The sequence below is a fragment of the Pelodiscus sinensis genome, chromosome 2 (assembly GCF_052426305.1).
Source record: "Pelodiscus sinensis isolate ZL-2025 chromosome 2, ASM5242630v1, whole genome shotgun sequence".
Classification (NCBI taxonomy): domain Eukaryota; kingdom Metazoa; phylum Chordata; order Testudines; family Trionychidae; genus Pelodiscus; species Pelodiscus sinensis.
The window spans coordinates 71,557,608-71,584,671 of NC_143053.1; the positions used below are offsets into that span (position 1 = coordinate 71,557,608).

General features: G+C 44.7%; 1 protein-coding gene across 4 annotated transcripts; it reads right to left on the minus strand.

Moving 5' to 3' along the window:
* Positions 1–2,649: 2,649 nt before the first annotated feature.
* LOC102462305 (DNA replication licensing factor mcm4) lies at positions 2,650–26,455 on the minus strand. 4 transcript variants are annotated; one of them, XM_075920723.2, is made up of 17 exons: positions 26,256–26,455; positions 25,971–26,069; positions 24,361–24,525; positions 19,702–19,865; positions 19,516–19,614; positions 18,148–18,243; positions 17,967–18,062; positions 16,072–16,210; positions 15,361–15,581; positions 13,826–13,946; positions 13,043–13,302; positions 9,202–9,567; positions 8,789–8,916; positions 6,263–6,470; positions 5,017–5,245; positions 4,497–4,630; positions 2,650–3,474 (listed from the first exon to the last, which is right to left on the minus strand). In XM_075920723.2, the coding sequence occupies exons 2-17, from the start codon at positions 26,041–26,043 to the stop codon at positions 3,382–3,384; spliced, it is 2,592 nt and encodes an 863-aa protein (XP_075776838.2). In that variant the 5' UTR covers positions 26,044–26,069; positions 26,256–26,455; the 3' UTR covers positions 2,650–3,381. The 4 variants fall into 4 exon arrangements, with proteins under 4 accessions (XP_075776838.2, XP_075776839.2, XP_075776840.2 ...); XM_075920724.2 differs by having other exon boundaries at positions 26,177–26,315; XM_075920725.2 differs by having other exon boundaries at positions 19,702–19,862; positions 25,971–26,454.
* Between the last annotated feature and the right edge of the window lie 609 nt (positions 26,456–27,064).

Sequence of the window (27,064 nt, forward strand, 5' to 3'; positions counted from 1 at the left end):
GTCGCCACTTTTTTATTTTATTTTATTTATTTTTTGAAATTTACAAGTCCAGGCTAACTGCCCGCGTCTACATGCGGCAGGGACCCGGTATTTTGAATTAAAGCCCTAAATTGAGCTACCTGTTATTCCTCCTACAAGAGGACCTGGGGGCTGGGCGGCCGCAGAAGCTGCCAGGCAGTCTCCAGCGCTTGCTGCCAGGCTTGCAGCAACACATCCAAAATGAGCACCAGAGTGCCCAGAGGCAGCTCTGGCTCCATGGTGCCAAGTGCGGTGGTGTCCTGAGTCAGGGCAACCAAAACTGGCAGAGAGAAAAATGCTTTGCTGTCCCTCAGCGAGATAGGCAAGCAATCAGGAAAACCTGAGAACCGGCTATCCAGGGGGGTTCTTTTAAGCACAAGCCTCAGATAGCCTCAGGCAGCAGCCACACAAAGCAACTACTGACCTGATGCTCTGCTGGAACTGGTTTCAGCTGCTCTTAAATGCGATTCAGTGTCCAATCAATGTAGATGCGCTATTTCGAAATAGCAAAACGCTATTTTGAAATGTATTTTATGTGTAGATGCGTTATTTCGAAATAACTTATTTCAAATTAACTATTTCAAAATAAGATATTTCAAAATAACACTGTAGTGTAGACATACCCTAACAGAGGAATGAATATTTGCTACCTCTTTCTTCTAAAGATATTTTCTATAACCATAAAGATTAGTACATGGATTATGAATGTTGGGAAGATAAAAACTTACGCTGTGAATCAAGAAAAGGTTTCTGACAACTTGATTAGGCTTCAACATAATTTTCCTAAAGTACTAGAAACCTTATTTGTTTTTTAAACAGCACAGAAAGAGCAGCAAATGGAAATTAGGGAATGCAACTGAATTGAAAGGGAGCTGAACTTCAAGAATTCAGATACACTCCGGGTATGTCTACACTACCCCGCTAGTTCGAACTAGTGGGGTAATGTAGGCATACCGCACTTGCAAATGAAGCCCGGGATTTGAATTTCCCGGGCTTCATTTGCATAAGGCGGGCGCCGCCATTTTTAAATGCCGGCTAGTTCGAACCCCGTGCCGCGCGGCTACACGCGGCACGGAGTAGCTAGTTCGCATTAGGCTTCCTAATCCGAACTAGCTGTACTCCTCATTCCACGAGGAAAGGAAAAGTAGAAGGAAACATGTAGTAGACAACTTGAAATAACCATAGAAGTTTCTTGCTAAGAAACACAGGTTGGTTTGTGGTCTAAAGAAGAAAGTTTAACATTTTTATACTTCTGACCCTCCTCCCCCCCCTTTTTGGAAATACTTTATTGTTCATATTAGTGTCTGATCTCAGTAAACTCTTGGCCTCGGTTATCATATATTCTACAAATTAGTGACAACCATTTCTGAACCCTCTCTAGATATGCTGTATTGTTTGATTGGGTGAACCAGAGCTGAGCTTAGTATTCCAAATGTGTGGTACCATGACTTCAATGGCTTGACAAGTTTGCTGGTATTTTCTGTTCCATTCCTTAGGCATCCTATCCCCCTTGTTTAGATTGATTGCTGCTCCACAGAGACCAATATTTTTCCCTTAAAACTAGCCCTAAAGATATCCACAACTTTCTTCTCAGTGGTTAATTTAGAACCCAGCAGCATGTAAAAATATTTCTAATTATTCCTTTTTATATAGATGCCCAGGCATTTGTCAATATTAATTTGTCTGCCTCACTTAAGTTCTACTCCTACCAACTAACAATTGTCATGTGCAAGTTCTGTCCTCCTTAGTAACTTAGTACTGCAGAACTAGGGATGTTAAAATGAGTGTATTCAGGTAACCATGGAAAACTTATCAGACGCAGCAGCATGGGGGGGGGGGTGGGGGGGTGGGGAGGGGAAAAGGGAGGGAGAAGGAATGGGCAAGTGGATGCTGGTGCTCATGGGGAGCTGGTTGTTAAGGTGGCTCCCTATGAGCACTGGCTCCAGGGGAGCTATCTTTCCCTCCCCCGCATACTGCTGCTGCCTCTGATACAGAGGCAATAACACAGGGAGGGGAGGAGGAACTGGCTCCCACCTGCTCCTTTGTTCTGCTGCCTCTGTGTTGAGGGAGGCAATTCCCTGGGAGCTGGTGTTCATGAGGAGCCAGCTTAAAAGGTGGCTCCCCGTGTGTACCAGCTCCTGCCTGCATGCCCCTTGCCTGCACTGCTGCCTCTGATACAGCAGTGGGGGAAATTGGGGATGCATGTAAACGTGAAGATTAACAAATGAGCCCAAGCTCATTGGTTAATTGTTTACACTATTTGACATAGGGATGTGATACTGTAACACCTTACCTAATTTTTTTAAACTGTATTGAAAGTTCAAAAGAGTGGGATTAAATAATCAGTTGCTAAAGTACTGAAGTTTCATCTTCAGCTTGTTTTCAGTTTTCCAAACAAATTCTTATCATGGAATCTTTTGACCTCATTTACAGTACAGAAGCTGGGAATGTTCTGAAACAATAGGAGCACTGACCTTGTGCTGAGAACACAGATGTGGAACATAATTTAAATAGCTAAAAGCCACCTTTCCACATATATAAAAATGTTTATAGTATTAGTGTTATGCATGTTGCATCTTCTGATTTTGCTTTCCCCCTCCAACAGAAGAGAAAATGACTGAGAAGACAGTCTAATCTGCCCTGTCAATTATAAATTGTATATTATGTGTTTACTGTAGAAGAATGACCTAACATAAAAAACTTGAACTTTAACTATAATAAGCTATAAAGTAGTCCAAGTTGAAAGCAGAAAAAATTCTTTAAAAAGCAATTTCAAACATTGATGGGAGGAAGAGAAACTGCAGTAATCTGAGGGGAAAGGAAAAATACTTAAACGGTTCTTTTGTTTGCTAGAAAACAGAATACTACTACTAGCAACTGCAATTGCTGACCATGAGGCTGAAGTGTTCACTCAGATTTAACTTGACTTTTAAAAATACATAAAGGAAATAAGCAGTTAAAGCCAATGGACTTTCCTTTCTAAAAGCCACAAACACTAATGTCTGCATAGTAAAATTTAAACATAATATGCAATGGTTTAAATTACATTTATGTCAAATAGCAAAGGTTTAAGATGTATGCATTTTAAAGCCCATGTCAGAATTCAAAGTGTTAGCTTGTTCTACAAAGCATTTTATGGAAAACACACATTGCACTGAAGTGGGGGTTTTTAACAAAATGAGCTACTATCTGTTTAGTTTAGGATTTGTGCAGTCCTTCGGAATCTAGTTATTTACAGTGGTGGCAGTGGTGTTCACCAACAGATTAGCATCATAAATCTTGTCTTAATAGTCGTAAATGTGACAGGCTTCCAGGCAGGTACTTGGGGAAAAACAGTAACTTTGCTGTTAAGTTGCCATTTCATTACAGCAATCTAACAGTCTTTCCAGTCACAGTCAAGAAGTCATCATCAGCCAAGGCACGAAGTGCTTCTTCAAACATCTCTTTAGTGACAGCCTTAAAGAAAAAAGGAAAAAAGTCTGAGACCATACAGAAAAGGCAACACCCTATAGCATTACTAAACAAACAAAAAAAAAAAGAGATATTGCTTTTTGCCAACTTCCATGTCAAGTTTGCCAGGTTCCAGGTAAGTTTTGAGTGCACACCCAGTTTTTTTTTCTGGCTTGTGCATCCTCGCTGCTAATAAGAGTCTGCAATTATGGCTTACTATTCTGTTGACATACAAGCCAGAATAGACACCAGTAGCTGACAAAAACAACCAGCTTATTTTTGTCAGCTAGACAGGAATATAAGTAATCAAGAAAGATTCCTTTCTATTCCACAAGTGGAACTTATCTATGAATAAAGCACTAATGAGGAACACCATATTATCAACTGAATACTAGGCTACTTTTATACCAATTCATGTGTCAGGTCGAGAACAATTAAATAGATTAATACATTCCAAGGCCAGAGGGAACTACTGTAAATATCTAACTACCTGTATAACACAAACCACAGATATCATTGCTAGAACAAAGCTTTCAGAAAAATTTCCAAACCTTGAATTAAAACAAATTGTCCAACTTCCAGTCAGTGAATCCTATTTTCTCTGCTAGACTGAAGAGCCCTTACTAAGTACTGGATCCCCATCCCATGTAGATGTAAGACTATAGACAGCTTACCACTTACTCTCCTATCTATTAAGCAAATATTAAGAGCTTAGTTTAACACTAAAACACATTTTTAATCCTTTAATCATTCAAAATTCTTCTCTTAACCTCCTCCAATTTATTAATATTCTTCTTGAAATTTGGGCACCTGAGCTAGACAAGTTTTCCAGCAATGGTTGCAAAAATGCTAAATACAGAGGTAAGCTAACCTCTCTACTTGTATTAAAGATTCTCATATAGTTTTTCTATCAACTGAGATACAACTGTCATCTGCACTGAGGACCCCACTGAATACCCACATGAACCTCCATAAAATGGGAATTTTTTTTTAATCCAAGTAGTATATAAAAGAAAGCAGAAACTTACTGCATCAGACTGTGCACGGAGATCATCAAAAAGCTGCTGGTATTTTAGAGCTGGTGTTTTACCCTTTGATTGGATAAGCTTCTTCAAGGCTTGAGCCAGCTCTTCCTTACGTTTACGAGCAGTGGCACTTATCCCTTGGGAAAAAAGTTACAAAGGTTATAAAACTGTCATTCCTTCTTTCAATAGAAATGTCAACATCAGAAAGAAAATTCTTTGTTGCTGAAAGAGGGCTCTCCTGATCAAGTGTTCACTTTAGATATTAGTCTTAGAAAGTTTTGTAGATTTCAAACAAAAATGGTTTCAATTAATTAAAAATCACATTTCATTGTAAAATGAATATACTCACTGATATTCATTCCAGGTTTGATATTTATTACCTGGATTGTTCAATATCCAATCTAAAGTATTTATAAAATCACAAATCAATCACTGAGACAACAGCATCACCAAACTGCAATAGCATGTATTTTGCTCAAGCCAGACCCACTAAATACCCATTTATCCTTATGTGAATACAAACCAGTAGTTAGAATGGATATGTCCACAATGCCAGTCCTTGGATCAGTAGCAGACTGTTTCAGGGCTTCCCGATGGAGGCGCTTTGCTTCTTCAACATCAATTGTTTCCACCTTGTCTGAAAAACGTACTTTAGCATGAGCTTCTGCTAGGCGAATCAGAGACTCAAGCTGTCGGGGATATGCAGAAACCATTCCTCTACCACTGCCAATCTTTCTCATGTCCACATAAGCCTGAAGGAGAAGGAAGGGGGTAATATTTTACATAGCAGTAATTCACAGATGTATTATGTAGGCTGTATCCACACTCCATCCTTCAGAGGATTCTCAGACTGGGGAAAATCTCCAAATATTTTGTACCTCCTTAAATATAAACACCCCGTACATCTTCACAATGTCCCTTACCGTGACTGACATCTACCACAGCTAGTATGTGTCTCATGCTGCTTGAACCTGTAATAAAGCCATGAGTTGGGCAGATATTATTGCAACCCTGCACATTACCCCTGCCCCCACACCATGTGTGTGTGTGGTGGTAGTGGTGGTGGTGGGGTAATTCTTTGTAATTTCTCTCTCTTTCTAGTGCTTTTGCCCTGTGGATAAATGTGTTTCTTTAGAAGAGCCCTGAAAATGACTGATAAAAATCACTAGTATTGTCCTCAGAGAAAGCAGGAGCTGGCCTTTACATAGATTGGCTTGCTGGAGATATCACAGTGAAGGATAGGGGGCTGGGTAGCCTTAAAATCTCAAGTCAGAAAAGAGTGGGAGGAGGGTCCCTATCCAGAGAGAGGTGATGGCTGGAGACTTGAGTGGCTGTTACCAGAGTGAATCATGGAGAGAGGAAATACAGTTCCAGTTGCTCCAAAACTGAAACAATTTTCATTATTTGCTAAATCTGGCCTTATATCCCAAAAGAATATGTAGAACGTCTATCAGTACTATCTGTGTGGGGTCAGCTATACATGAGAATTTTTCAAGTTCTACTGACATTATGGGGTGGCCCAGTAAAGGTAATGGAATCAGCTTAGACATTGACTGACTCAGTGATAGACTAGGACAGATGACTTTCCATGCAGGATTAGAAGGAAGGAGAATAGTCCATGCATTTATGTATTTTTTTTAAAGATTTTAAGTGCCTGATACTAAAGGAAACGGTTTACACTGTTCTGGTACATCGTATGCCACAGGAAGGGTTTTTTTCCCCTTTCTTTTTCATCTTGTACTTCCCACTTCATATCTACAACTGTTTACCTCAATAAGGGCCTGACTTGCTTCTTCACTTAGTCTAGGATTAATATAGCTACGACCATATGCAATGTAATCCCTCAATACTGCCATGTCCATGTACTCTTCTTCCATCTGCTCTTCACTTTGGTAGTACAGCGCAACCAAGTGGTGAGCAAGACGTCTGTCATAGGCCTCGTCACGTGGGTCCAACATTAGGAAGATTAAATCAAATCTGCATGGAATAGAGAGTCCATAGTTAGCATATACATTTTCCAGTATTTACACTAGTTTCATGGTTTTAATCAACCTTCCAAGTGCAAACTGCTTGAAATCTAAAATCTGACATTTTATTCATTACATCATGAATACAGGACACTCCCAGTAAAAATGTGTTTTTTGCTTGTAGTCTAAAGTTGGCTATTTCAAGGCATAATGTTTTCAGAGGTCATCCAACTATGGCATTTTCTTCCATCATTCATCTAACAATGTCTGAAGGCTGGGATCTTCTAGGCCAGAGTTGTCATGTCCATAGGACCATTTCGGGCAGCTGCTGAATGCTCCACAGCGGCCACTTCAACTGTTCTATAGAAGGCTGTGGTGTGGGGTAGTGGGAGTGGCCTCCTGCACTCATCACAACGTAAGCTGGAGTGACTCAGCATCACTGCACTCTGCCATCCTCTCCCAGCATGCTCTGCTTCCTGCTGCCCTGGAGAATTGAGGCACTGTAGGCTGAGAGGAGCATAAAAGGCTGCTGAGCTGCTCCTGATCCCATTGCTGTGGTGAATGCAGCAGACAACCCCTGCTGCTGCCCTGCTCCCAGTAATCCTCTGGCTCATACTGGGTGGGAGAGGGGTAAAGGAGTGGGGTGGAGCATGTGGGGAGGCTGCCCTGGGTCCTACGTGTGGGGTATTTGGGTGGTTTGATCCAAGCTCTGCATCCCTCAAGGGATGGCCATATTCGAGGCACAGCATAAACTTTATTTATTCAAGCCTCTGCTGGACAAGGTCATGATGAAGTCTATCTTTACTTCCAACTTGATCCTGAGGGGGAATCTATTTACATGTCACAGAAGTCTGTCTACTTAATGTACTGAATTATTCCTATGTGCAACTGTATTCTGCAAATAACGTGATAGGCATATTTTTTGTTAGATTTCAACAGATAACAACAAACTGCAATGTATTAAATCAATGGAATTAGAAGCTCATAATCATTCCTATTTCATTATTTTCCATACTACCCAAAAGAGTATTAAGTGCCTCATGGTAGTAGAGATGGTACCTGCCTTGAGAGATTAAAAATCTCAATTTGTTATCAATAATATCAGGCCTACATAAGGTGACACCTGTATTCTATTATATATGGTTTCCTAATTTGTATAGCATGCAATGGGTGAAAGATTAATTTTTTGCTATCTTCCTAAGAGGTAATGCCTCTGTTATTGTTTATTCAACAATTACTAACACAGCTTTCTCAGTGAGAAAGGCAACTCAAAGTAGGTCTACGCAGGAGCTGAGGTGTAACTTCCAGCTTGGACAGACATACCCTTCTTAGTTCTGAGTTAGTGTTCCAAAAACAGAAGTGTTCCTGCCATGGTATTCCTGCCAGGGATAACTGGCTAGCTGCCTATACTGGCCTCATGCTTGGAGTACCTATTCTCTCTACTGCTTACACTGCTGAAGCTACACTTTTATTTTTAGCACTGTACCTTGATGACCACCATTATAGTAAAGATATCTACTTGAGCTGGAAATTACGCTCCAGAGCAGACATGCCCTTAGACCCAATTTAAACTATGCAGAGTCTGAAAACCCCAGTGCCTGTGCAGCAGGGTTACCAACCGTCAGTAAATGTACGGACAGTCCATAAAAAATTAGCTGAAATTGGACGGGTCTATAAAGTCCATAAAAAAAATGTAGGTGTCTGTAAATTTCGTAAAAGTGCAGTAAAATTTCAAAAAACAGCAATTTTTCTATAGCAATTAAATTTCTTCTGTGCTGCAGAAATTGGATGTTTTAGTTGTTTATTTAGCTCAATGGTCGAGGTGATGTAACTTCCAGGACCATAATAGAATATTGCTCTTGTGATGTATGAATGACAATAACTATTCACTTTTGGCTATTTATGCTGTCTTAATATACTATAAAAATTATGTCCATAAAAAAGTTTGTCCGTAAATTTTTCCCATTTTGTCTGTAAATGAATTTTCTGTGGGTTGGCAATCCTGCTGTGCAGTGACACAAAATTCTGAAGCAAGCAGAACAATGGCTGCAACAAACCCTTAGAGACAGTGCTCAATCCCATTATTCAATACCAACCACTCTAAACTGGGAACTGGTCAGCCAGTTGCGGTCCTCTGCTAGAGTTTTAGTGAAGAACCATTACTTTACAGATAAAGGTAGAAAAAGAAATTTCAGCTTTTGACAGTGCAAATGCCACCTCCAATCAACATATTTCTGCAGACATAAATATAAACAATTGATACAGGAAAAGTCAGAAAGGTTTTTTGTAAAAATCAACCACACAGCATAGAAAGTCTAATGATAATACCTGGATAACAAAGTATGGGGAAGCTGGATGTTTTCAATAGTAGTTTTCTTTGGATTCCACTGCGACTCTATAGGGTTAGCAGCTGCTAAGACAGAGGTGCGAGCATTCAGTTGGCAAATAATTCCAGCCTGTCCAGAGGAAACATACGAGAGAGCAAACAAGATTGTCTAGTAGAAAGAAATTTCCCGCAGCTTATGTTAGGAGTCTCAAAACTCACTCTAACAAGGAAGACCCACATATGCCAAGTCTGCAACATGTTGAATTATCACTGAAATACAGCTCCAACATCTATACTCTTATTCAACTTGGAGGTCAATAGCCTTATTTCCAATTCTAATGTTACCTTCTCAATTATTTAATCATCTAATATACTAACCCAGGTAGCATATTACGATGTTGTGCTAACATCTTACCTTGGCAATAGAAAGAGTCTGTTGTTCCATTACTTCATGCAGTACTGATCTTGTACTTTCATTCATTTTATCAAACTCATCAATGCAGCAAATGCCATTATCGCTCAGAACCAGAGCACCTGTCTGCAGAACCAACTGCCTTGTTTCTGGGTCCTTCGTTACATATGCAGTAAGACCAACCGCACTAGAGCCCTTCCCAGATGTGTACTGGCCTCTAGGAACCAGGTTATAGACATACTGAAGCAGCTGTGATTTACTAGTGCCAGGATCGCCACACAGAAGAATGTTGATCTCGGCACGAAAATTGCCTCTTCCGGTATGACTGAAATCTTTTCTTGTTCCCCCAAACAGCTGAAGCAGAATGCCCTATAAAAATAAGATTGGTTTTAGCTCAGACACCAAAACTCTTGATCAGTTACATGAGCCAATATCCGATGAATGAATGAATTCAAATCTCAAATAAAAACTGTCTGAAATCATTAACAAATCACATGTAAAGCTATAGTTAGGGATGTTAAATTTTGATTAATCAGCTAATCAAGTAGTTGATGGAATTTCCAACGACTACTCTATTAGTCAAGAAGGGGGGAGTGCTTGCTATCCCGCTGTATCTCTTCCTTTGAAATGCACAGGAGCCATGGGCGGCTCCTGTACATTTCAAAGGGAGAGAGGCAGGGGAAACCTGCACCAGCAGGAGCAAAGCTGGCTCAGGTTCTCTGCTGTGCCTCTTCCTTTGAAATATACAAGAGTTACAGGGACCTGGATCTCAGAGGGTGCCCTGGATCCCCTAGCTGGAGCCACATCCACTGCGGCCTGGTGTGAGGTGACAGGAACGGAACTCTCTGCAAACTGAAGGGGTGTAAGCATTCCCAAGTGCCTGTTGCTCGCTTTTATGCATTGCTCTTCCTATGTTTATTGGCATATTACTTTGCAATAGCTGTGTAACCATCTGGCAGTATTAAGCCTGTAATAGTAGTGACGTAGTGAGATTAATAAAAGCAACTATCCCTAATCAACACTATCTTGAAGTGAATCCTTAATCCTGTTGGGCCCAGGCCTGGCCCTGTAAGTTGACAGCCAGGATGGGCAGGGATGGCATCCCTAGCCTCTGTTTGTCAGAAGTAGGGAATCGGCAACAGGGGATGCATTACTTGACAATTACCTGTTGGGTTTATTCCGTCTGGGGCACCTGGTATTGGCCACTGTCAGAAGACAGGATACTGGGCTAGATGGACTGTTGGTCTGACCCAGTACGGCTGTTCTTTATGTTAAATATGATTAACAAGTTTAAACGCATGAATAATCATTGTATATTAACTTATGAAACTCAACTCAAACTTGTTGTATTTCTGGGTGACACCTCCTAGACAGATTTACACCAAGGTTAGCCAGTCTGCCTGATGTCCCATTAAGGACAATCAGCTGGGGACCCTCCGCAGGCATCTTAAGGCAGTGCCTAGGCAATTAATGCCTCATGACTCAGCAAGGCACGTTACTCAGGACTCCATGTTTGTGCTAGTAACTTTCTGTGCACATGGGGTTACCGTATTTCAAGTTCTCAAAAAGAAGACATGAGGGAGGAGGTGAAAGTGAGGAGCAGCTGGAAGTACATGGGATGGGGGAAGGAGAGGTGGGAAAGAAAATATTACCCTCTGTCATGGTGGCAGATACCTGGTGAAAGCCCAGGACCCAGGGACAGCTGTCAGTCACCACTTCCTCATGGGACTTCATCCCCAGGGTTAGGGCTGGGATCCAGGGCCTGCGTGAGCAGGATCCGCACATAGAAAACAAGTAGTAAGCTAGTCTCAACCTGACCTATATAGAGTTATCCCACTATAATAATTAAATATTTAGAGCGCCACTCTAAATGGTTAACTGGCAGGGGCTGGAGTAGCTCCCCACCCACCTGGGCAGGGGGCTGCTCCAGCCCTGCGGGGCCCACTGCAGGAAGGGACTGTCCCAGACGGCTGGCTGGAGCAGCCCCTCTGTCTGTGGCAGCCCTGCGCCCCCTCCACAGGTCACATGCTGGCTCTGTGCGAGTAGGGCTGGCAAGGGCTATTGGCCCCACCCCTGGGTAGCCAGCTTTGTTGTGGCTTATATATAAGCTTTATATTGCAGAACCCATGGCGTGTGTAACCATACAATTGCTATGATTTGTGGCAGTTACACAGTAATGTTTTTAAATGACTTTTTATATCCCCACACTCAACAGTGAGTTTGTAAGGTTTCCCAATGTTTGTTAGTTGTGACCACATTTTCAGGTATCCGGGATCCCATAACAGAACAAAGAGGTGGCCATAAAAGGAACAAAAGTAATAGCTGCTCAGTTTCTTTAACAATAGAAGAGGAGAGTGAACCTACAGGCTTCGTTCCCTATTACCTGAAACCCCTTTCCCATTATTTAAAAAAGTTTCTGATAACTAAAACTGATTGTAATAAACTTCAAAGTTCTATTAAATATGCCAAACCCAATTTGATTAGCTTCTATGATGAGATAACTGGCTCAGTGGACATGGGAAAGTCAGTGGATGTTATATACCTTGATTTTAGCAAGGCTTTTGATACGGTCTCCCACAATATTCTTGCCAGCAAGCTAAGGGAATGTGGATTGGATAAATGGACGGTAAGATGGATAGAAAGATGGCTAGAAGGCCGGGCCCAGCGGGTAGTGATCAACGGCTCGATGTCAGGATGGCGGTCAGTATCTAGTGGAGTGCCCCAAGGTTCGGTTCTAGGACCAGTTTTGTTCAATATCTTTATTAATGACCTGGAGGAGGGGATGGATTGCACCCTTAGCAAGTTTGCAGATGACGCTAAGCTGGGGGCAGAGTTAGATACGCTGGAGGGCAGAGATAGGGTCCAGAATGACTTAGACAAATTGGAGGATTGGGCCACAAGAAATCTGATGAGGTTCAACAAGGACAAGTGTAGAGTCCTGCACTTGGGATGGAAGAATCCCAAGCATAGTTACAAGCTGGGGACCAACCAGTTAAGTAGTAGTTCTGCAGAAAGGGACCTGGGGGTTACAGTGGATGAGAATCTGGATATGAGTCAACAGTGTGCCCTTGTAGCCAAGAAGGCTAATGGCATATTAGGTTGCATTAAGAGGAGCATTGCCAGCAAATCCAGAGATATCATTATTCCCCTTTATTCGGCTTTGGTGAGGCCACATCTGGAGTATTGTGTCCAGTTCTGGGGCCCCCACTACAAAAAGGATGTGGACGCATTGGAGAGGGTCCAGCGGAGGGCAACCAAAATGATTAGGGGTCTGGAGCATATGACCTATGAGGAGAGGCTGAGGGACTTGGGTCTGTTTAGTCTGCAGAAGCGAAGAGTGAGGGGGGATTTGATAGCAGCCTTCAACTTCCTGAAGGGAGGTTCCAAAGAGGATGGAGAGAGGCTGTTCTCAGTAGTGACAGATGGCAGAACAAGGAGCAATGGTCTCAAGTTGTGGTGGGAGAGGTCCAGGTTGGATATTAGGAAAAACTATTTCACTAGGAGGGTGGTGAAGCACTGGAATGGGTTACCTAGGGAAGTAGTGCAGTCTCCATCCCTAGAGGTGTTTAAGTCTCGGCTTGACAAAGCCCTGGCCCGGTTGATTTAGTTGGAATTGGTCCTGCCTAGAGCAGGGGGCTGGACTTGATGACCCTCTGAGGTCTCTTCCAGTTCTATGGTTCTATGATTCTATGAATTTAAAATACACGAAGGCCTGTTACTTTTCTGTATTTGAAAAACTCTATATAAAGAGAGTTATTTCCAGAGAAAGTGTATTTAATGAATGCATATGTGCTATTATATTATCTAGTCAGTTGTATCTGTACACATTTAAAATTTTGTTTACCTTTTTGATATCTTCATGTTCATAAATGCTCGGAGCTAGAGCCAAAGAAAGTCTTTCATAAATGTCTGGTTTTCTGGAGAGCTCTTTCAGCATTTCCACACGTTCCTCTGCAAACATTTTCTGTTCAGTTTCTTCATCAACACCATGCAAACGTTTTGAATCAGTTTTACGGTAATGGATGACATCAACGTGAGTTTTATAGACAGATTTTACATTGCTCACTCTTGGATTAACTCGAATTGGAACTGCTCTGTAGATACCTAAAAAAGCCACCATGGAATTACAACATAGATATCAATTCAAAAATAAGCTCAACCCAAATGCTGAAGGAGACTTATCTACATTTTTACTTTTCGCTTGAATTTTCAAATTACTTCTACACATCATGTAACATCAATTCTCTAGAAAGCTTTCTAAAAGGTGAAATGCTTTGACCAGGCTATGTTCCTCCTGATGTCAGCAAGACTTGTGCTGCTGTCATGTAGGCCCAGATCCTCCAGGGAGTAAAGTTATGCCTGTTGGCAAAATCATAACCTCAAGTGCACTAGACAGCCCTACTCTTTGAGCTAACTTTAACCTCTTATTTAAAAACAAACAAACAAAAAAACCCACACACATTGGCCCACACATACAAAAAGCTGATAATTTTGTTAGTGTGCTAAAGTCTAAATAACTTTTCAATAGTAACCGTGACGCCATCTGGTTTCAAGCAGCAATGATTTCATGCTAGGAAGAGAAAAGGGTTTTTTTTTAATTAAAAGCTATTTTAGTCCAGCATTTTACCTGTAACATTAACTCTGTCTCCTGGCTGAACCTTATCAACAAGGTCGTTGTGAGCAAACAGCACAACAGTATGAGGTGTCTGGCCAGCTGGCATATCTTCAGGGGACTCCTGTAGTTTGATCTGACAAAATGGATACTCAAAGTTAGCTTCTACTGCTTAGAAATAGTAACAAATGTAACTTGCTTGTAAGAAAGGATCTCACAACTAAAGAAGTTCAACATGAGCAGCTGGTATGCTAGGTGGGGGAAGGTACAGCCTTCCCAAACTGCCAACCTGGTGCTATCCACAATCCCTAATGTAGGCATACTAGGGGCAGAATGTTGCTGCCCAAAGTGTCTGCTCTTCCCAGGGCCCAGGGCCAGGGTTGCAGGGGAGTAGGGTTGAGAAGGTAGCTCCATGACTGCTTTTAATGCCCCTACCTGGCCAGAGTAACGTCAACGGAAGCACTGAAACACATTCCCACAACTCTGAAACCCTTGGCGTCATACTCACCACAGATCGTGCATGTGCAAAATGAATTTTGTTATGTGCACAATAAGGAGTTATGTGCCATATATCTCCATATTGGTGCACATAAAATTCATTCTATACATGGACATAAAAAATTAGAGGGAACACTGATTGCAACCCTGCAAACATGTACTATACGTTTGAGAGAATCTGTGTGTCCAAGTGTGCATCTGTCTGTTCAAGAACTTCTCCTAAACGCTAGGACCATCAAATTTGGTATACCACTTCCTCTTATCACAATTTAAATTAAGGTAAGGGTCTGGATGCACTGTACCACGAATGGGAATGCTTCCCAAAACCATACAAAAATGAGACAGGCAGGTAAAAAAAAGGGTGGGGCACATCTCCTCCCTCCTCCCATCCAGGACTACGCCAGCCCTAAATCCCTCAAGTACCCTTTAGGGAGGACAAAGTTAGCTGAAGCGCCGCCCCCCCATTCGTATGTGTATGTTGCTGGCTGTTTCCCGTTGCCCTGACAAAGGGTAAGTACACAGTTTGCTGCATTCCTCATTCTAGTGGGGGATATCCATCCCTCTCCAGCTGTTTCTGCTGAAGCTGCAACGGCCATGGAGAGGTGCTTCTCACCTGGCCCCAAGCTGTTTTTGTAAGAGAGGGCTGGGGTTGTCCTCTCCCCTCTTCCCTGCGGCAGTGTGCATAATGAACCCCTAATTCCCAGCCCCCCCTCCCCAAAGCACTGATTTAAAAGAAGAAAAACAAAAACTAACTGAATTGAAGACCCCAGCAACAGGAATCTTATTTTGTAAAGTAGGGAGCCTCTGCTGACAAAATTTACCATGTATTACATAAAGTAAAACAAACATTATTTGAGTTAAGGACCTGAGCAATGCCAGGTAAATCTTCTAGTTGCTTCACAAGCTTACTTAAAGAGCTGTGAATTGTTTTGAAGTTAAAATCCTAAGAAACATAGATATTGGAATATGGTCAAATTACTTTTTAAAGAAAAAGGCAACTGTTCAGGATGCAAAATTTTTCCATTTTACAACAGCAAAATGAAGCAACGTACCATCTGTTTGTCTGAAAACATGGAGCGATTATGAATTAGTGCCATACTGTGTGTTGTATTACAGTTCTTGCACATTGATGGTTCAGCAATCCGGCCACGGTCAATTTCTACTCTTGTGGTGAAGGCACAAACCTGGCACTTGAAAAAAGCTTCTTGCATCTCAGGTATCAACTGGGAGCTTCTGATCACCATACCACTAAGGGTAATAAGTTGATCAATGTCTGCAGTGTAGAATGGGATACATGTGACCAAGTCTTGTTTTGCGTGTTTCATTTGCCTGTCTCAAAAGTCCACCCTAGACTTTACTTTTAGAACTAAATGGAGATTTACAGCCTCCACACATGCAGTAGAGACTATTTGTCTGAGACAGAAAGGGACAAAATCAATATGAATAATAAAAAGCCATCCTTACATCAGAATTTTAACCTAAAGAATATAAACCCTTATGTTTCCAGGTAAAGGTCAGTTATTTACCAACAGAGGATGGGGGGCGGGGAGGGGACCTTCATCGAGGGCAGGTCATAACAGTTGTCCATGTGTTTCTGCACTTTTCTCTGCAATCCATGCAATGACCATGTGAGTCTGAAAATACCAGTGTAGATGGACCCCAAGTGTGAGTTTTTATCATTTTGAATCTGCATTTTCCTTGTTGTTGTACAATTTTTTACAGCCTCAAGTTTCCTTTATAACTATGCAATCAAAGCACCTTACCTTCAGGATTCAGACTCCTCATATTTCTGGTCTTCAATGCATTATATGGTCTTACTTGAATCTGGTGTTCTAATATTGAGTCAGGGTAATGTTCAAAAAAAATCTCATTAGCAGCCATGTCAAATGTTGGGATAACTTCCTGTTGAAAAGGAACAGATTAGGAATGCTAGAGTCTAACCGGCTAACTGGTAAACTGATGCCTATCAGTCAACGGTGTCAGTTACACTCAGCTGGCTACCAGGAAGGGAGCTTCGCTGCAGCAGGGCGGCAAAACCTCCTCCCCGGAAACCAGGCAGGCAAGAGCTACTGGCTTGGGGCCCAGTGAGGAGGCTTTCATACAGCAATGAAGTTATTTAAACTTTATACTGCAAAGCCCGCAGCGTGTAACCAGTAAGATTTTCAGCGGTTACATGGTTACCTATTTAACATCCCTAGAACCGACACATTTTTAAGACAGCCTGGCATTAAGACTTTTCTACCCCCGAAATACCCAGCTTTGCAACCCGATTTGGCGCTAAAAGGCTGGAAGGACCACAGATCTGTGGGCATTCCCCTAAAGAGGAGGAACTGCCAGTTGGTTGTTTAAATCATTATTTTTGTCCTTTTTGTGCAGCAGGAGCAGTGCACACCTGATCTGGCCTTTGGATTCTTAGCTACAGTGTAATTTCCCTACCTTTTTGTGGTTTAGTCAGAATCTTTGATACCTTACAGCCATGTTTCTCAAACTGTGGGTCCTGACCCCCCGGAGGGGTGGGTCACGAGCAACTTAGAGGGGGGTTGTGGTATCATCAAGTTTGAGAACCCCTGCCTTACAAGACTTTAAAAATCAACAAGGAATCAAGTTATAAAATGAAGTATGTAAGAGAGTGAAAAAGGGGCAACAAAGAATATACCAAAAATATACAAACATTATCAGGAATCATATATATCGCATTACCACACAATAATTTCACTGAACACAGCCTGTATCTTTTAGTCTTCTTCCTTAATATTCAGCATTAATAGATAGCGCACATGCTGGCTAAAAAAAAACCTAGCCTTTGGAGAAAAAGGCTATTTAACAAAGATCAGAATCTTAAGCTTTCCTCTAACGGAGGAGGATGCTAGGTCTTATGTTTGCAAAGACAAGGATGTGTAAAAAGGGTGAATGTGCAAGAAGTGCCATTGCTGTGCTGCTCAGAGTAGTAACTTTCTCAAGATACAACAGAGTGAAAACCAGCAGCAAACTTCTCTTCAGAATCCCGTGGGGAGCAAGAATCGTTTAATTCTATTGCTACCTAGGAAGACCTGGGAGAGGAGGGACCCAAAAGGAAGGCAAGGAAAAGAACTGCAAAGGCATTCCCATGCTTGCAGCAGCACTTATGTGGATAACAGATTTAAAACATGCACAGAAAGACTGATAAATATCCAGTGACCATTGCTTTGTCAGTCTGAAAGTCGGTCTTGAATTTCTTATCTTTGGAAACTGTCTGCTTCCTCCATGACAGAGTGAGAAGCTGGAGCCCTGAGCAGGATTCACGGACTACAAACTGGCCACAATCCAATCCCCCATATTAGCAAATTGGGTGAGTGGAGTGGGTATGTGTTCTGAACCTCTCACAGCAGTTTGCCTTTAGAGAATAACAACAACTCCCATGCTGAGCTTGCTGGTATTTCTCTGTGGCTATGAAAAGTCTGGCACACATTTTAATACCATTATGTACTAAAATACAGAAGTGTGTACAGATAAATTTTGTATAATCTATTTAGGTATTTATAGACAGGGTATGTAGCTATTAATACTGTTCTCTCATTGAGCGATAATCATCAACAGTTACATTCTAATTTATGCTGAAGTAATGCAGTTTAACAAAAAAAGAATTGGAAAAAAGTCTTTTAAAAAGGCCTGACATTACCTGTGGATAGCAGATCAGCTGTCTGTATAAATTTGTGTCAAATGATCTCAGATGATCACAGTTTACATTCAGAAATGGTTCCCCAACAATATTGATCTGCAAGAGGTTTAAAAACTCCATATTTAGTCACTAGCATTTAAATTGGAAAAACAAGTTAGTTTTAGCTCTATTGCTGTAATACCTCCTCAAGTCGCTGTATATAGAGTGGTTCATTAAGATCCAAGCCAACGTTCTCTTCTTCTTTAGCCATAGGATCAATAAAACGCTGAAGAAATCTCTGAATATTGAGAAAAATACAAAGATGTTTTATTTTAAAATGCCTATAGGGACAAATCTGTGATTTCACTGCTACATTATTCCTACACTGGATGACAGTCTCCTTGATATAATATCAAATTACTTCAACTGATGCTTTCTATATTACAGATAGTCAAAAACTCCTAGGCTACGTCTAACACTGGCCCCTTCTCCGGAAGAGGCATGCTAATTTAGAACTTTGGAATAGGGAAATCCGCGGGGGATTTAAATATCCCCTGCGGGATTTAAATAAACATGGCCACCACTTTTTTTCTGGCTTGGGGAAAAGCCGGAAAAAAGCATCTAGGCTGGCGCGATCCTCCGGAATAAAGCCCTTTTCCGGAGGATCTCTTATTCCTACTTGAAAGTAGGAATAAGAGATCCTCCGGAAAAGGGCTTTATTTTCTGGAGAATCATGTCTAGACTGGCGCTTTTCTCCAGCTTATCTCCAAGCCGGAAAAAAGCGGCAGCCATGTTAATGCAAATACCGCGGGGGATATTTAAATCCCCCGCGGATTTCCCTATTCCAAAGTTCTAAATTAGCATGCCTCTTCCGGAAGGGATGCCAGTGTAGACACAGCCTTAGTAAAATTACAGTATCCTAGGAAACTGCTTACAAAAATCTCACAGCTCACTGAGATGAGCCCCTCATGATTCTGCTTGCATTGGGGGGCCCATTTGCATGCTCTCTGGATGTGGTGCCCTGGGTCCCATACTCTCCATCAGACCCTGGGGCTTTGACGTGGCCGTGACTGTCGAGTAGCCCATCTCAGATTACAGCGAGAGAAGAGATGGGAACTCAGAACAGAACCTTTGGAACTTCCACAGAATGTTAGAGGGCAGATGAAGAAGATCCGCTAAATGACATGCTGAACAAGTGATTAAAAAGACAGGAGAAGAACCAGCAGAGGATGGAAGCCAAGGGACTATGAAAATTCAAGAATATCATGGCTGAGGGCAGCTGACAGTTCAAGGAGATTGAGGACAGAGTACTGGTCCTGAGCTTCAGTTAGTAAATAATCATTAGAGACTCTGGCAAAAGCCATTTCAGTGGAGCACAAGGGATGGAAGCCAGATTGATGAGTTCTATGGTGGAATTAGAGGAAAGAACCTCAAGACAACAATTTTACTTTTCTTTCTCTTAAGGAAATATTAAAACACACATAACCCTATTGTGGTATTTTCCAGAATCAGACACTGCATATATAGAAGACACAAATGAGAATGGAGGTACCCACATTTGGTAACCTACCTGGAACTTTTCTTTGCATGAAGCTACATTAACATCCGTTCCCCAGATCACAAGCTTTTGTCCAAGAGATTGTTCATTTGCCAGTGCATCTTCTGCTGGCTGTGGGGAGGAAAAAGCCTTGAGTATGGATAATATAAATACATTTTAGAAAAAATATTACCAGCAAAATATGAAACATCTACTTACCCCATCAGAATGCAAGTCCACCTGTCTGGCTTTGCGGGCAGATCCAAGATCTGGCCTCTGCCTAACTGGAGTTCCTCGCACACCACTCCTTGGAGTTCCCTCCACTCTAGAGCTGGGAGTGCCATAGGTCAGAGGTGAACTAATATCAAAATCAAGCGGAACTGCTACAAAAAAACCAAGCTGAATTATACTTCAAAGTATTAATGAATGTACTTTGCCCTAATGTTTGTTGTTGCTCAGTGTGAGGAAAAGGCAAGCTAGCAGTCTACTTGTTACTTTTGTAAATGTATTTTACAAGACTTTACTAGCTATAAAATGTACTGTCTGGATTAAAATCTCTATTTTTCAATGCTAGAATACTTTGCTAAAATAGTTGATTTTAAACATCAATGATTTTAAAACACTTTAGAGCTTAACAACAAGCTCACACTAAGGTAAGCAAGAGGCATTTTAGAATAAGTACACTCTTACAGAGAGTGTGGCTTTGTCTTCACTACAGGGCTTTTGTGCAAGAAGCCTTTTGCGCAAGAGTTCTTGCGCAAAAGCGCATCCACACCTCAAAGCGCATTGCTTTTGCAATGCATTTTTGCACAAGAGAGCATCCACACTATTGGATGCTCTCCCACATATAAAGCTACCCGGAACCAGTTCTAGCCAGGCTAGGAGTCACCAGTTGCTCGAGTTCTGTTTCCGGAACCCTCCAGACGTGCACTTAAAGGGAGCTCCCTGGACAGCCGCATCTCTGTTTCTGCTGTCTGCTTGCTAGCCTCTTCGGCAAAGCTAAGCTTCAGCAGTGCCTGCTGTGTCTCCCCTGTGCTTTTGGGGGGACTACATAGCTTTTGCCTTCTCTGCCCTATGGAGCCGGAGCTGCCCCTGGGCATGTGATAGACCCCCATGGCCATGCTGCACTTCCTGCAGTGCCTGCTTCAAGCAGCGGTCCTCTTCCAGCTAGAGCTGGACCTCGAGATCCTCTTCATCAGCCTCAGTCTGGCTGCAGGTGCTCCACTCTGGCTACCCCAGCCCACCATACCCAGAAGATTCTGGAGGCTGGAGACCATCTTGGATTGGTAAGACAGGCTGGTCATGGAGCAGTGGAACAACCAGGAACGGGTGCAGAACTTCCACATGCGGAAGGCCACCTTCCAGGAGCTCTGTACCTGGCTCACTCCTGCCCCCCAATGATTCAACACCCTCTTGTGGCCCACCATCCCACTGCAGAAGCAGGTTACCATCGCGCTGTGGAAGCTGACCACCCCAGACAGCTACCAAAGGGTGGCACACCAGTTTGGGGTGGGGAAATCCACTGTCAGGGCCATCCTGATGCAGGTTAGGAGATCATGGGCTGCAGCCCCTGCATGGGGGTGGGGTGCTGCATAAGGGCAACTCTCAGGACAGGGAGGCTGGGGACTGTAAGTGGTAGACTGGGCACGGAAGGAAAGGCCTGGTCCCAGGGGCTGGTGCTTTCTCACCCTCACATGGGCCTTGGCGGTGGGGGTCTCGTAGGGGTGGGGGAAGTATGCTAGGAGGGGAGGGGGCAGCAGCCATGTCCCATTGGGAGCACACAACCCCTCTCTCATTCTCTGTATTGTGTTTCTTTCTCTCCTGCAGGGCGCCTGGGCCATCAACTCCTCGCTGCTGTGCAGCATTGTCCAGATCCACAATCTGGGGGCCGCCCTGAGTGGCTTTGTTGTCCTGGGGTTCCCCAACTGCACAGGAACAGTCAACAGCACACACATCCCCATCCAGGCACCAGAACATTGAGGAACCAGTTCATGAACCCCCAGGGCTACTTTTTAGTAGTCCTGCAGACCCTGGTGGACCACCTGGGCCTCTTCACGAACATCTACATGGTATGGTCTGGCAGGGCTCAGGATGCCCGAGTATTTAGGAACTCAAGCCCGTGCTCCCAGCTGGAGCCAGTCACCTTTTTCCCCTGCTGGGAGATTCCTGTGATCAAACTGACTATACCACAGTGCATAGTGGGGGACTAGGCCTACCCACTAATGCACCCCTACACCAGCCAGCTGGATCGCACCATGGACATGTTTAATTCCCACCGGAACAGAGCCCGCCTCCAGGTCGAGTGCACCTTCAAGCATCTGAAGGGAAGGTTTCTCTGCCTCCTCACCCTCTTGGATGTTGGGGAGCACAGTATCCCTGAGGTGGTGGCAGCCTGCTGTGTGCTCCACAACCTGGTGGAGTACAAGGGGGAGGCCTTCCTCTTGGGGCAGTGGCAGAGGCTGTCCTTGAGGGCTGGGGAGTTGAGCAGTTGCAACCCCCCAGGCCCATCAGGCTGGGGTGCACATCCGGAAGGCCCTGAGGGAGAGTTTCCCTCAAGAACCACAGTAACCTTCCCCAGGGCCACCCCAACAGGGGCTTCGGCCTTCCTTCTCTCTCCCTTCCCCTGACCTCCCAATAAACACACCTGCTTGGTTTTCCAACAAAACAAGTCTTTATTAAACAGAAACGAGGGTGGGCAGGGGGAGAGGGGGCTGTCTAAACTGAGGGGGAGGGGGATCAGGACTGGGAAGAGTGTTGGGGCAGCTTGTTGAGCGCTCTTGGGTGTGCGGATCTCATAGGGGTGGGCAGGAGGGGCAGCTGGAGCAGGGCCAGGGTTGGCAGGAGGAGAGGCAATAAGAGGTGCTGTAGGCACAATTGGGGGAGGAGGCACGGCCAGGAGGAAAGCAGGGAAGAGAGGCATGGCATAGGGAGGGAGGAGAGGCAAGGCAGGATGGGCAGATGGGTGGGCCATGGGTATAGTAGTGGCAGCAGGCGGCTGTTCCTCCAGGCAGGACAAGATGCCGCACATGGGGTCACAGCACACCATGAGGTCACTCCAGGCCTGCTGCTGCCACTCGAGGTTGGCATTCAGCCTGCATGACAGAGTGGCATGGATGTCACACATGCTCCCCCATACTGTGGCAGGTGGCTCCAGTGGCATGGCATGACCCCCTGTACTGGCTGGTCCAGCTGTGGAGAAGGTGCAAGAAGGAGGAGCAGTCAGTCCTCCCTGTGTACACATTCCCCGTGGTTGTGTCCTCCTGTAGGAACACTCACACAGTGGGCAAGGCAGGTAAGGGAAGCGTGTGACCTAAGTGGGATCCCCTGATGAGCAGCAGAGGAGCCTTGTGCAGCCTGCCCCTCCCTGAGGGGTGCACATACAGCTGAAACTCGCTCTGCCCATATGCAGCACTCCAGAGCATATGTGGGGTTGTGCCTGCACCCTTGCGGCTTGCCTGCTTGCAGCTGGGTGCACCCCTCCTGTCCCCTGAATGAGGCTGGCAACAAGCTCCTGGGCACGTTGAGGGGCTGGCTGCTGTGGCCGCATGCTGCATCCTCCCGCTGCATGTGGTTGCACGTGCCCAGACTGCAGCAGCATGTGCTGGCCTAGCAGCCTGCGTGACGCTATGCCCCCCGCTCCCTGTGCGGCCACCTCCCCCACCCTGCATGTGTGCGCACGCCAACGTACCTAAAGATCCCTCCCAAGTCTCCTCAGAGGCCTGGGAGATGTCCAGGCTGGCAGGGACTGGCTCCAGAGACAGGGTGACGGTCCCGCAGTCCTGATCATCACTGTCCTCCTCCATCAGGGGCTGGATCTGCCCCTCCATCTCAGGGACAGGGTCTGGGCGCTGGAGGACGGGCTGCTCCAGACTGGAGTCCACCATGATGGAGGGGGAAGAGGGTTCCTCCTCTGCCCCAAGGATGTGATGGAGCTCCTTGTAGTAGGGGCAGGTGTGGGGGCCCCCTCTGATCCGTCGCCCATACGTAACCCTGATGGAGTGCCTTCACCTTTGCCTGGACCTGTTCCATGGTCCAGGCAGGGTGATCTCATTCCGTCAGGGATGTGACTATGTGGGAATAGATGCTGGCATTGTGCCTTTTTGCCCATGGTTCCTGGAGTGGCAACTCCTCCCCCCACAAGGAGGGGCGTCGCAATTTCTACTCCTGACCATGCTGGTGCACGGCGCTTGCACAAAAACCTTGTAGTGTAGACATAGCCTGTATATTTATGTGCTAAAATCAATGATTCACTGAATTGAAAGTGATGCCTCAACTAACTTGTAATTGAAAACAATGCTGTTCATTCAAAAAGGTCCTTTTGTTTTTAAAACAGCAGCTACGTAAAAGCCACCAGCAAATCTTTCAGTACGGCCATTTAAAAAAAGATATCTGCATTTTGCTCCTACTACTGACAAGCATACCCAGTGATGGAAGCATAGCAGTCCAGTCTGATATTTATAGTCATAAATATCCATATTTATGGATATTCCATACTGAAAAAAACTCAGGAGCAGAATGTAGAGGTGTGGAGGCAGCACACTGGCATGGCTGTTCCACCCTTAACCCTCCCTGCTCTACCTTTCAGTGAGGCTGATGTACAGACTTGAGGAGGTGCAGCTATATGGAAGCTCTGGGACCAGTATAACAATGCCGGAGGAGCTGCCAGTGTGGGACTGCCTGGCAGACCCATATTCTGCTCCTATTGCTGAGCCCTGAGTTTCAGAAGTCTTCAGTGCAATGCAAAAAGAGCAGCGGTCCCTCCGCCCCCAGGTAATGTGGGATAGCTGATGGGGAGAAGTCATGTGTGTCCCTGAATGCCCCTCCTACAAGGGCAGTGTTCCAATAAGAAATGAATTATATTTCCACCACCATGCATACCTGAATCACGAAACTGGGGTGGGCTGGAAAACAGCACATCCTGAGCATTTGGGCTTTGCATATCAACTGCTGGAGAAGTTGGCATTGGCTGTAGATCTCCTGTAGAAGTAGAGTCATCTGTTCGACGTTTTTGTGAAGGAGGAGACTGAGCATCTTCAGCGTGTGCTGTAACAAGATGAAATCTGGTAAGTAGCTATTTCACATGTTAACTGCAACCTTCTACACCAATTAATGTTAACAGACTAAGTCACAAAATAGATCATATTACAGAATGAAAAATAAATTGTTTGATATAAAATTAAAAAGCAAAGTGCAATATTTTGCTGATATGAATCTAAAGAGCAAGTATGAGATTTCAAACTAGGACAATTTAAAATAAGTGATAGTGCAGTTAACTTCCTACATGCTTAAGACATCAGAGCTGCTACTACAAATGCTGTGAAAACCTGACTCATGTAGTGGTTTTCAACAGTGGACTTTTTTTGAGAGAACTTTGAGTGCTTTGAGAGAACTTTATGGGCAGCCTCCATTTTAGGGCATTCGACTTATAACGAGCGGCACTTACAATGTTTTTGAATTGACACCTTGATTTTGACTTTATGATGCTCAGATCTATAATAGAGTGGATTGCAATTCTGAGTTACATTTCAACTTATGACAACTGTTGCCAGAAAATAGCATTGTGAATCCGAGGAAAGTGAAAGTGCTGAAAGTGCTGCTGGTAAAAAAACCTGAGTTGTGTCCACAGCTATGCTGGCAGAAAAGCATCACAGAAATGGAAGAGATGCACAATGAGCAGAGCTCACAAATGACATTAGTATGCTGAAAAGCAGCACTCCTCTGCCCCCTATAACTATGCTAGCAAAACCTTTTTTGTAGTGTAGACAAGACGATATAGAAAAAAACAAGTTCATCCCAGAATTAATGGCTAAACTTTTAAATTCTTGTTTCAATGATGAAAGGCTGTGTTTACCATTTCTCTCAAAGCATCAGCCCTGCAGAGTGAACACGGGTGAGAGTGAGCTAGACTCTGTCTGTTCTTGGGCATCAGCCATTAGGCTGAACCTACACTTCACAGATAAGTTTGAACCTAGTTACTACAGACAGGGATACGAGGAAGGCACACAGGCTGCTGAGCATAGCTAGGGTTGCCAGGTGTCCGGTTTTGAACCGGAGGGTCCAGTATTTGAGCTTTCTGTTCGGGAAACAAATAGCGAAAATAGAAGTGAGACAATCCAGCTGTCCGGTATTTTCTACGGAAGATGTGATGTCGATTGTGCTGATGTCGTGTCAAGCGAGTCCGGTATTTCTGTTGAAGCCATCTGGGACCCCTAAGCGTAGCTAGGCGCAGGGAGACCCAACCCCAGGTGCAAGACGCCGCTAAGCGGGCAGCTACTGCCCCCCGCGCAGGGGGGGCTCCCACCGCCCGGAAAAGCCCCTTCTCCCAGGGCAGGCGGTGCCCAAGCCACGGGGCTACTGCAGCGGGGCTACCGGGACCGGCCCGTCCCTCGCCGCAGTGCGAGGAAGGGGCCGCCCGCGCGCCCCGGCACGGCCCGCGCCTCCCGGCACCCGCTCAGCGCCGAGCGCGGGCTGCTGCGCCGGCCACTTACGAGTCGGGGGGTTGCTGCCCCGCCCGCGCTTGCTGCCGCGGCGGCCAGTCGGGGTGGAGGCCGGCGAGGACATGGCGCTGCTCCAGCGGCTGCGGCTCCCTGCCGGGCGGAGAGAGAAACTGAGGCAGGGGCGGAGCGACCCCCACCGCCTGCGAGCGGAAGCCTCGCTCCGCGCCCCGGGACCCGCACGTCACTGGGGACCGCACCCGCCGCTCGCTCCCCCTCTGCACGCGGACACGGGACGCGGGGTCTGGCGCTCTCGACCCCCTCTTCTTCCCTCAGCACCTTCGGCCGGCCCGGGAACGCCGAGAAAATTCCGCGCCAAACGGGTCACGTGGCGGGCCCTCGCGGGTTTTCCTTCCAATCGCCGCACGGGAGAGCCCAACTCGGCCCGGAAAGGGGGACGGAACCACCCATCTAGGTTCCGGCAGCGAACGATGGTGCCTTAGGGGCTCTGAAAGCCTCGCTACAGGGACAGAACAAAGACTGACAGGAGCCCGATTCCCCCACGTAGAGCCTACATTCATTCATAGGCAGGGTTCCCCCTCCTTCTCTGGTAAGAATGGTAGCGTCCAAACTTGAGCAAATTTTGCTGCACATCTCTTTAAAGTAATTCGACGTAGGTTACGAAGGTCGGACAGTCCATTTCCATCGCGGGTGGGGGAGCTTGTTTTAAGTTACTCATTTACACGAAGCAAAATGCAGGACAATGTAGCACTTTAAAGACTAACAAGATGGTTTATTAGGTGATGAGCTTTCGTGGGCCAGACCCACTTCCTCAGATCAAATAGTGGAAGAAAGTAGTCACAGCCATATATACCAAAGGATACAATTAAAAAAAATCCTTTGGTATATATGGTTGTGACTATTTTCTTCCACTATTTGATCTGAGGAAGTGGGTCTGGCCCACGAAAGCTCATCACCTAATAAACCATCTTGTTAGTCTTTAAAGTGCTACATTGTCCTGCATTTTGCTTTAGCTACCCCAGACTAGCACGGCTACATTTCTATCATTTACACGACTCTGAGTTGTGCATCTGAGGAAGTAACATTGGATGAAACTAGTTTCGACCTTAGTGTTCCTTTGTAGCGGT

Excerpts from the sequence above, each read along its gene's own strand:
- LOC102462305 (XM_075920723.2), bottom strand. The coding sequence starts at position 26,043 with ATGTCCTCGCCGGCCTCCACCCCGACTGGCCGCCGCGGCAGCAAGCGC. Across the intron at positions 19,615-19,701 it reads TGGACTTGCATTCTGATGGG|CCAGCAGAAGATGCACTGGC; the intron begins GTAAGTAGATGT and ends TCCTCCCCACAG. Across the intron at positions 13,947-15,360 it reads TGTTTTCAGACAAACAGATG|ATCAAACTACAGGAGTCCCC; the intron begins GTACGTTGCTTC and ends CCATTTTGTCAG.